This window comes from Protobothrops mucrosquamatus, unplaced genomic scaffold (assembly GCF_001527695.2).
Source record: "Protobothrops mucrosquamatus isolate PMUCROS unplaced genomic scaffold, P.Mucros_1.0 scaffold181, whole genome shotgun sequence".
Lineage (NCBI taxonomy): Eukaryota > Metazoa > Chordata > Lepidosauria > Squamata > Viperidae > Protobothrops > Protobothrops mucrosquamatus.
Genome location: NW_015386540.1, coordinates 3013088 through 3024609, shown reverse-complemented (window position 1 = coordinate 3024609; position 11522 = coordinate 3013088). Strand labels below are relative to the sequence as shown.

At 35.8% G+C, this 11522-nt stretch overlaps 1 protein-coding gene and 1 pseudogene across 1 annotated transcript in view; one reads left to right on the top strand and one right to left on the bottom strand.

The window, feature by feature from the left end:
* The window catches only part of LOC107285489 (echinoderm microtubule-associated protein-like 6), a gene marked incomplete at its 3' end in the record, with an annotated part of 49099 nt that overhangs the window by 9127 nt on the left and 28450 nt on the right, over positions 1-11522 (bottom strand). The window contains exons 7-10 of the mRNA XM_015813676.1: positions 10783-10984; positions 9356-9493; positions 5228-5484; positions 2298-2510 (exon numbers count right to left, since the gene is read on the bottom strand). Coding sequence (XP_015669162.1) covers positions 2298-2510; positions 5228-5484; positions 9356-9493; positions 10783-10984 — 810 coding nt within the window. The remainder of the gene's footprint in view (positions 1-2297; positions 2511-5227; positions 5485-9355; positions 9494-10782; positions 10985-11522) is intronic.
* LOC107285486 lies at positions 7323-7552 on the top strand (annotated as a pseudogene).

The window sequence follows — 11522 nt, the reverse complement described above, 5'->3', positions numbered from 1 at the left end:
AGCGGACCTGACCTAGGGTGGATTTTACATTGGGTTTTAAATATTCGGAAGACGCAACATTAAAATTCGGTTTAATTCGGTTTTAAGGGGGGGATTGTATATATGTTCTGGTTTTAAATATGTTGTGCGCCGCCCTGAGTCCCTGTCGGGAGAAGGGCGGCATATAAATTAAATAAATAAATAAATAAAATAAATAAAATACTCGAATCACCATTTTTTCCCAGTTCTTTGTGGAAAAATAGGTCCCTCGGCTTATAGTCAGGTCGACTTATACTCGAGTATATACGGGTATATATTTAGTCACCTATGTTACTTAATCCTTCTTCATTTGTTGAACAACAGATTTAGATCAATACTAATTCAAAAATACTATATGGATCATTATTACTATTCTACAGGTAGTCTTTGCTTAGTAACCACAATTGGGACTGGCAACTCTATCTCTAAGCACCATGGTTGTTAAATGGAAAAACCACATCACTGCAACCTATAGGTTCTCCATTAACTCTGCTTGTCACAAGCAGATTGCAAAGTATGCAAATTGTGATCATATCACCATGGGATGCTGTGACAGTTGTAAATGCAAGCTTTGGTTACAAAGCTGTTCTATATTGTCATAACTTCAAAAGATTGCTACATGAGGCAGTCACAAGGATTCTTGTAATGTACTCAATACAAAGCTCTTATTTCAGCCTTGCAAGGACTTGTACAGTATTTTTCTAGGATGCTATATATCATCTTAGTTTTTCACATCCTGGTATTTATAAAACAATTGATTCCCAACGAGATGTAATTTATAAAATTTGAAACCAGCCTTCATAAACACAAATTAAAACTTTACTAAAATTATAAAAACATGAGTAACAAAATATCCTTTCAGCCCAAATCACTGCACAGGGTTGTGGGAAAAACAGGAGGAGGAAAGTGTAGTGGATATGTTCACCGCCTTGAGTTATTTGTAAAAATAATAAAAGTGGGATATAAATAAAAAATAATAAAAATAAATGTTGATGCCCACAGTACATTTTTCTACTGAAGCAGAACCTACCATTTTATGTCACTTAATGGAGATCCAACTGGCCACGAAGCTAAGACAGAATATTGCTATTCAGCATTCTGGAGCCTTGAGGGAATACTATTTTTTTTTTTATCTGTACTGAACAATGCATAGCTATTTTTCTTTCCCTGTTTTTCTTTCAGTTCCATCTTGCAGACTGATAAGAATAACTGAATAATGGTCTCTGTCAGATAAAACTAACTACATAAGTGGGAATATAACAATATCAGAAAAATGAGAAGGCAATCTTCATTTGCTTGACTACTAAAAAAAAAGGTAAGTCAACTGGAGAAGGTTGCTCCAAAACCATAATACAACTACTGAAAATGGCCTGTTCCTCAGCTGCAACCTACCCAATTTCTAAAGGGGTGCTTTCTGATGTTACTTATAGCAAACAGTCAGGTGGAAACTCTATTTTTTACTCCAACAGACCCACTAAGGCATGTGATGAACTAACCCAATGTCTAAAAAGACAGAATAATCTTTTTTTTTCAATCCCCCCTCTCACTATTATCTTTTTTATACAATTATATAACCAGTAAAAACCAGTCAATGTCTTTATCATTCAAATACCATGTTTTCCCCAAAATAAGACCAGGTTTTATATTAATTTTTGCTCCAAAAGACGCATTAGGGCTTATTTTCTGGTTGGTCTTATTTTGGGGGCAATACGGTATTAAATGTGTCTGTCTGGCTGACAATCTTAACTGGGACTTATTTTTGGGGTGGGGCTTATAATACGAGTGTCCTGAAAAATCATGCTAGGGATTATTTTCCAGTTGCGTCTTATTTTGGGGGAAACACAGTAGTGGGTCATTCGGAAGATTGGTCCAAATTATTCATTTTGGCTTTTGATACTTATTACACCTGCTTCCTTTATTATTGACTATTCAATTTCATATATAGCATTAATTGAAAGTTACCTCAATTTTTTGCTTAGTTTTATACTGCTTGCAGTTTTTTTTCTAGTTCACTTCTTTTTTATTTTTCTAGAATGTGCTTTTAAATATTTACTAACATTTTTAAAATGAAAAAGAAAGATAGGTTCACTTTCCTGGTAATTTTCTGCTTGCACTTGTAATATTAGAGATTGAGCATTTTTATTTGTTATCTCATCTTCATCATTTTAATAAAAAGTTTAAATAAATTAAAAGAATATATCTCAGCCACTGAAAAAACATCAAATAATCCATAATACAAATAAAGCAAGACTTTATATAGGCACGGCACAATGTCTTACCTTTCTTAAGACATGGAAATCTGAATAATTTAACTAATCCAAAATCATCTCCAGTCACTAAAACTGTATTATTATAATTCCCATCTACAGAGTTAATATCTGTAACATCACTGTATTTTGTCCAGATTCCATTTACTTCTGATCCTATTACACAGGTCCATGAAGCCCAACAAATTCCTTTGATCTCATCTTTGTTTGCCAAATGTTTTCCAGCTGAAATAAATTTAAATTAATAAGTTATTTAATTATATTGTTTCAGGAGCAGCTGAACACAAAATTTAATATTTTTCCAATTTCTTATCAGAAATTATTTTTTCTCTTGGGCCTTTTGCCATTGCTGAGTTGGAGGGCTATCCGCTCATCTTTAAATGCACAACAAATCCACATAAATTTGTTGAACCTATTGCTGATCCCTTTCACAAGTAATTGTTTCAAGCAACTGCAAATAAAGATGATGCCTGACTTCTCTCCAAGATAATCGGCAACAAGGTTAACAAATTTTATACACTTTAACACCTGTACCATTGGACAATGAAAAAAAAAGGTAGAGACAGAGTAAGTCATGAGAAAAATGAGCTGAATCTGAACAGAATAGAATAACAGAATTGGAAGGGATCTTAGAGGTCTTTTAGTCCAAACCCCTGCTCAAGCAGGAAGCCCTGTACCATTTCAGAGAAATGGTTATCCAATCTCTTCTTTAAAAAAAAATCTGTATCAAGAAGTCACAGGGGAACAGATAAAGTCCAACTACACTGAGTTGGGTCAAAGTCTATAAGGCAGAAAAACCTCTGTCTTAGCAATCATGAGACAATGAGAACCTCTTGGTAACCACTATTACTATTGTGAGAAAAAAGAAACTGCTGTATCAAAAATCTTATACAATCTGCCTTTGGTGTATAAATAAAACCCAGAATGGGGATTTTGTTTTTTCGATGAGATTTGATTAAAAAAGATCTCAGTGAGTCTGGAAAAGGAATTTGATCTGTAACTTTATTAGATATTACATTTCATATCTTTCACTTGCAGATAAATTCTCTCCCATCTTCCCCCTTACAGTATTTGTAACAACACATCATTTGATTTACAATACAATAAAATTAATTTTTTATAATAAATTAATTTTAATTTATTTCTGTATGTTGTTCTGATGTCCATTTATTTTTATAGATCCTTTAAGTTTTGCCTTGCACATCCTTATTTCCATGTTCAGTAACATGCAATCCATGGGGAAAAGTTTAAATATGATGGTTCTTCTTTTGATTGAAAATAATACATTTTACTATTTCCCTATTATTATATAACTAAAGTGAAATCGGTCAGCTTAGGAATTCAAGGAATTCAAGGAAGGAATTGATCTTATGAAATGGTTGGCATTGTCCCCTTTGCATTACTTAGGTTCTTCATAATAACCAGACAACAGTAATTCTAAAATTTATTTATCCAATTATTAGATTGTTACATATCTATGTGACTCTTGTGTGACAGTGTATGGATAAAACAATCATAATAAACATATATAACATGCAATCTCTTTAAAACGCATATAACATTAAATCTTCTTTGTTGTGGTATCCATCTTATAGAACATTCTCCCTTCCTTCTGGACATTAGGTTAGTTCCATTCCTTTTGATGTTCTCTCTTTCTTTCTCTCTCTCTCCCCACTCAATGTTTGTATATATGTTTAGTTTTTTATTTCTATTGCTGATTTTTCTATTTTTAAATACACACACACTGTACAATACACACACACACTCACACACACACACATACTGTACAATACAAGTCATCCAGAGTCCCAGAGATGGGAGGCTATGTAAGTTTGATTAATAAATAAATACAATATATTTGTAGTAGTTGCAGTGGTTCACCTCCTTCAATGGTCAGTCCAGGGTCTGTGTTGACAAGAGGGAGGAGATCGCATCTACTCACATGGGGTACCTCTGTGTTTAATGCTTTCACCCACCCACCCACCCCTTTTAACATCTACATAGATCTGCTGGGTGACATTAATTCAGGTTTCAGTATTATTAATACCATTATATCAAATGTAATTCAGATGAGGTAGTTATATTTATGTTAATATTATCTTAATTTTGTGATATTCATGCTGATTTCTCTTACTGGTGTAATGAAACATTAAGAAATTACAGAAATTTCCATTTGCATAATGACATCATTGCACAAATAATAAATGATGCTTTAAAATGAAGTTTCATTGTACTGTATTATTACATTGTATAGAAAAATGTAATACTATTACTTGATGCTGAATTATTCCAAATTCTAATATTAGCTAGTCCAGTCTTGATAGTCAAATTATTTTCCATTGTCATGCCCATCAGTTCCAATAAATTTCAAAAAGAAGGAATTCAGTAATTATTTCTAACTTTCATAACAGTGTTATTGTATTTATTTACTGTATCAATATGCAATGATGTAAACTTTAGCATAATTTTAAACATAATAATCTACAACTTTAAAATTAAGAAAATTCATATACAGTAGTGAAACTGATGATTTTTAGCTAATTGTTTTGGCTAATTTTTAAATTTTGAATTTACTTCATATATATACTACTGTTCATCTAAGGAGGTTAAAGGGATATTTATGTTCCCCCATGCTCTGGTCTAAGTTCCTTTGCTAAATAGATGATAGATAGATAGATAGATAGATAGATAGATAGATAGATAGATAGATAGATAGATAGATAGATAGATAGATAGATAGATAGATAGATAGATAGATAGATAGATAGATAGATAGATAGATAGACAGACAGACAGACAGACAGACAGACAGACAGACAAGTTAATGGGGAATAGTGCTTATTTCAAGTCATCACACAGTCCTATCCCTGGAGTATATTGATAAAAATGTTATGTACTGCTCATTAAGATTAAATGCATGTAATGAAGAAATATTTACTTACATGGCATCCTGTAGAAGAAGCGTGCTCCTGCACCATCATTTGTTTGCAAGAATTTACTGTCTAGAGACCAGTCAATATGAGTGATAAAACTAGAAGATTTGTTGCATTCTCCAGTTTTCTTATACCGCTGAGCAACTGCATAGATATCTACCTGACCATCATTAGAACCCACTGCAAGATAGCAGCCGTCTGGTGAAAACTTCATTTCATGAATCACTTCTTTCCGATCTTTGATATGAACAACTTCTGTCATATCTCTGCAAAGAGTATTGAAACCATTGTTAGCAGTGGGTGTGCAAATGAAAAAAGATAAGATGGTGGTATGTGTATTATCTACACAGATTCTGTATTGCACAAACATGCTCTTGAAGGGCAATCCAATACAGATGTAGTTAAGAAGTCCTATTAAGCTCAAGAGAATTTGTTCTTCAAAAGTATTGTATAGAATAGTAGCCTTGCAGCAGAATATTATGTCTATTCAGAAACAACCCACTAAATTCAACTGTTTTTCTTATAAATGAATACAAGATTGGCAGCAGGAAACACACACACACACACACACACACACACAGGAATAAGTCACTTGAATATAATAGTGTTTCGAATTAATATCTAAAATTATATTTTCAAACTTTTCCCCCCAATCTCAAAAACAGACAGCACTGATTTTGTTTTGCATGCCACTCCCTTTGAATTTTACAGTTTTATGTTTTACAAATAACCCATCATAATCATAATCTTTGGCATACTGTTGCTTAGAATGAATATCTGCCATCATATATCAGAAAAATTATTTAGCTGGTAAATAAGATAATTACTTAACAGTAATGTTAGAAGCTAAAAGACAATCCACAATGTTCAAGAGGGATTGCTGTTCCAAATGAATTAGCAAGCATGATTTCCTTCTATACTATATTGCCTGTGCAGAATTCTGCTGGATCAGAGCAATATATAAGCCTCACTATGTACAGTAATTAGTTTAGAAATAAAGAATACATCATTAAAGAGAAAAAGAAACTGGCCACTGTATCAGCAATCCCCAGTTATGCACTTTGTTAACAGAGATAACATATTTATTTTAACCTTGATCAAATCAGCCAACTTTATTTTCCTCTCTTCTGCAGTTAAAATCTTGATATTTACTCCCATCAAATAAAGTTGTAGAGCTTGATTTCCTTTTATTTTTATTTTGTCCTTTCTCACAACATCTTTCAATGTTAACAAACCTTTTACAGAAATCCAATATAGGAAAATTATCCAGGTCACTCTCTTTGTCTGTTATTTGTATATTTGTAGGAGAGGAAGATGCAGAGCTTGGGGGAGGAATCAAGAGAGGACTCAGCCTAGAATCATGTCCACAAATGTTCCCAAGTATAACCCCTCTCCCTGAATTCCATTAACTCTTATCTAGGGCTAATTTAGTGATCTAGGGCTAATTTAGTGATGAACATTAAGTGGTTTAGTGATGAACATTAGGCTAGAACTAAGGAGAAACTTCCTGACAGTTAGAACAATTAACCAGTGGAACAACCTGCCTCCAGAAGCAGTGAATGCTCCAACACTGGAGGTTTTTAAGAAGAGACTGGACAGCCATTTGTCCGAAATGGTATAGGGTTTCCTGCCCTAGCAGGGGGTTGGACTAGATGACCTCCAAGATCCCTTCCAACTTTATGATGATGATGATGATGATGATGATGATGATGAACAATAAATCTTAATTGGAACTTAACATATGGTCTTGATTCTTTGTGCCTGACAATATATTCCTTTTAATTATTAAAACATCACTCAGTTTATTTTATATGTCCAATGTAATATTTTTTTCCATATCATTCTTGTAGACTGTCTGTTTAAAGCCCATTTTAAAATCAGTCTTGATCTTGTCCGGTGAAACTTATTCTTCTTCCATAATCTTTTAAAACACAGTCTATTTGTAGAAGCAGACACTTTGAAAATGAACTTCTGACTCCATTGTTCAAAACTATCCTTTAATGGGACCAATGTTAAGGAGAGAATTGAGTGCCGTGCTGACATCTGACCGCAGCAGAGACAAGCAACAGATGCTTTGTGAGGTGGTTGGCTTGGAAAAGGAAGGATGAGCAAAGCGCACCCACCGGAACTGAAGAAGTTATGGACAAGAAGCTATCATTAAAACTAAATGGAGGTCAGCATGTTCAAGGGATATTCAGAGGTTTTGATTCACTCATGAATTTGGTGATAGATGAGTGTGTGGAAATGGCACCTGGCAGACAACAGAACAACATAAGGATGGTGGTAATACGAGGAAACAGCATCATTATGCTAGAAGCCCTGGAACAAGCATAAAAAAATGAAGTACTGGCTCTTTCTACAGTGTGGGTGATTTTTATTATTGTTGGTTCTACAGGATCATTCCATGTTTACATTTTTTAAAAAATAAATTCTTAAAAGCTGGTAAAAAAATAGGACCAATGTTAAAATATTTTGCTTCATTTTATAATTGTTTAGTTTGAGCTTTCTTCTCTTTTAATTATTATCTTTAATTCTCTCTAGTGTCCAATTTTTAAAGTCTTATCTTAAGTTTTTTTAAAAGAATTTAAATCAAAAGCATTTTCCTATGGGAAGGATTCTTTTTTTTAAAGTTCTTAAACTTACAGTTAAAACTTCACTAAGGACTAAAAAAAAAAACCATCCAACACTATAAAAGTTGTTGATCTAAAAATTCCTAATAGTTGAAAAGCAATTAATAAGCAATTTTCAAAGTGATTAGAAAAGGAAGTGTGCAAATCCAGGGTCCTTTCAAAGGTGCTGACTGAGCAAGATACAGTAGCTATTCGCCAGAATGCTAAACCCACTGCAGACCGATGTCTTATGGCAGTGATGGCGAACCGTTTAGAGACTGAGTGCCCAAACTGCAACCCAAAACCCATTTATGTATCGCCAGGTGCCGGGTGGGCGTGGCCTGCTGGGTGTGGCTACAGTGGTCATGGCAGATGGGTGGGCGTGGTCTGGGTGGGCATGGGCAGCTCAATGTTGCTCTTGGGAAGGGACGCCTGTGGGGGCCAGGCAGGGTTGGGGGAGATCCAGGGCGTCTCTGGCGGGTGGGGCAGTGGGCAGGAAGCTCATCCTGCGGGGTGAGGTGAGGCAGGGCGGGGGTGCCATTGTTGCAGGGCAAGGCGAGGCAGGGGCCGGGGCAGCTGCTGCCTGACATCATCGGCCCCCACACACAGAGGGCAGTGAGCGCATGGGTGCTGGGATGCATCCGGCCACGTGGGACCTCAGCGAGTTAGCGGGTGGCTGGTTGAAGAGGGACAGTTGGCATCTCCGGGGCATGGCTCATGTGCCCACAGAGAGGGCTCTGAGTGCTGCCTCTGGCACGCGTGCCACATAGGGTCACCACCACTGTCTTATGGTCTCCTTGTGAAGAGCAGCTGCCTAGATTACTGGATTACTTGTGAGAGATCTCAAATTCTCTCCTTGTCTGGAGAAGAATTATGAACCAGCTGGTCTACCTGCTGTCTCTTCATTTCCCTACGGTCATTGGCTCCACTTTTTACAGAATTCTCTTCACTCTGCCATTTCTTCCCCAGAAATCCAAAGCTGCCCAATTCAGATAGGATAAAGATATCCTTTTTCTCTTTTTCTTAAGAATATAGTTTTTAGAAAAATAATAAATCAGATCTGGTTACAGAAAACTATGATTTAATAAGCTAGAATTAAAGCATCTAAGCTAGGGATGCAAAAAGATATATAAAGATATAAAGATTAGGTTTACTCACCATGTTAGTTGGTTTTGTTCTAATTTAAAATTAAGTTATAATTTAGAAAAATTGCATTGGTTACTATAAACGCTAAGTGATGAATACTGTATACAGAACACAATGGCTAGATTTATATATTGTGCTAGACCAGGGGTAGGCAACCTTGGCTCTTTTATGACTCGTGTTATAAAAGAGCCAAGGTTGCCTACCCCTATGCTAGACCCATATAATTTGTTTCAGAAAACTTATCCTCAAGCTTTCAAAATACGTTTTATCAGACTATTGTGTCTTATTCAAGCCAACAACATCTACAAGAATTCTCAAAAATTGCATTAATATGTTTCAGATTTGGTCTGAATTATTTTTTTAAGGCAAGAGTCAAGCCTACCTTACTCTCAGAACAATAAAAGAGCCATCTTTCATTCCCAGAGCCAGCTGAGATCCATCAGGGTTGAAAGATACACTCCGCACAGCTTCTTCCATATTGCATCGGGCAATCAAAGCATGATCAGCAAGACTCCATAAGCTTCACAAGAAAGAAAAGATGAAAAAAGTCTGTTTATCATTACAATGTGGCATTTATGTATTGCTTTTTTGGCCAGAGAGACATTACTCCAAACTTTATGTGTATCTCTCCCATTCTATTCTCTGCTTATCTGGCTCACAGAACAGATTAGAGTAAAAAGGGTCTGGGTGGTTTGTAGTGCAACATATGAATGGAATGAAATATCATCTTATTACTATGTGATTCAATTTTTCAATATTTTTATTAATAACTGGAATAAGCGGTACAGGGAATATTTATCAGATTTGAAAATGGCACTAAACTGTACCGGTATTTTAACTATTAATCACGTTAATTACTCTATTTGTATTTATTTGTTCAGGAGCTCAAAGCAACCTATAGAATGCTACCTCCAATTTTCCTCACAACAGCAATTGTGTGAGGTAGGTTTGGGGAAAGAGAGAGGGGGGGAAGGGAGGGAGGTAATGAGAAAGGGAGAGGGAGAGGGAGAGGGAGAGGGGGAGGGGGAGGGGGAGAGGGAGAGGGAGAGGGAGAGAGAGAGAGAGAGAGAGAGAGAGAGAGAGAGAGAGAGAGAGAGAGAGAGATTCAAAGTCAATCAGTCTGAGGGAGACTGGTTGGATCTCCTTGATGCCACCCCTTTAATTGCCAAATTATATTGCCTGTCTGTTTCATTAAAATCATTTTAATCCTAGTCCAAGAAAGTTGGAAAGGCTACTTTCTCTGGGATTATTTTTCACTCTATTGAACGGAAATTAAGATTTCTTTTTATATTAACCATTTCTGTAAAGAAAATCATATATTGATGATGCAATTTCAATTCAGACACCCGCACCTTGTATTTCTTTACTGAACATTTATGAATGTTGAATCACCTCTCACAAAAAAGTATTTAGTAATCTCACTTAGACAAGAAAGGAAGTGATTAAGCTGCTAGAAATTTTACTGTACTGATGTTTCAGGATGCTTAAAACTCAAGTGTAGCTCTGAGAAAAATGATTAGAACTAAAATAATTTTCAAAGTTATCTCACATATTTTAACACTACTTGGTGTATTGCTGGGTTTTCTTTTAGTTAACAAATTTATTGCACTTTAAGTACCTATTCTTTGGCTAATAAACTGGAATATAAATGCTGGAATAAATAATATATAACTAAAAACATAAATAAAACATTTAGTTGATTATTTTCTTCTGCAAATTAATTGATCACCAGCATTATGATCTTCAAAGCCATGAGGATTTCCCAACACAGCTGTGGCGAAACATTAGGGATAAATGCTGGTGCCTTACCGCACAGATCGATCATCACTGCCAGTAACAACTAATGGCTTTTTGGGATGGACTGCCAGAGCCCAGAGCTCGCCTTCACAGTGACCTTGCATGATGAGCATTGGCTTGTCTCTTTCTCTCACAATAATTTCAAATATTTCACTGTCCTGTGTTCCTGCTAGAAGTCGATCTGCTTTCCAACACACGCTTCGAATAGATAAACCTGAGAAAGGATAGAATAATCTTTGTATATTAATGAATAATTAGCTGTAGTGGACACAATCCAGCTTCAGTTAAGCATTGTGAAGCCCTATTATTTTTCAGTAGAAGATTTAAACACATCTGTAATTTGTCTTCTTTGTAATGCAATAGGAAACAAAAGGCTTCACTTTAGCAGAACCATGTCTTTAGCAAATTCCTATCCAATAATTGGTAAGCACTTCACAAATAATTTAAAAATGACATAAAAAGATATTAAGCAAAAATAATAAGACTAAAGTGGATGGACTCAGAGAGATTTGTTTGCCTATTGGTAGAGATTGGAAAGAACAGTGGGTCCATCCAGGACTTCCGGTGGGACGGCGCGCCGATGGCGGCTCTTTTCGGAGCCGTCCGCTTGGGAAGGCGTCAGAGCCAGCATGAACAGCGGTCAGCAGCTGTTCAGCGGCTTGGAACCTTGTGCCCCGGGAGAAGGGGTCGAGGTGAGTACTCCTGGATAGGAGTAGAGTCCCAAAAGCTCTCCCTTTATCTCGGGAGAGCGA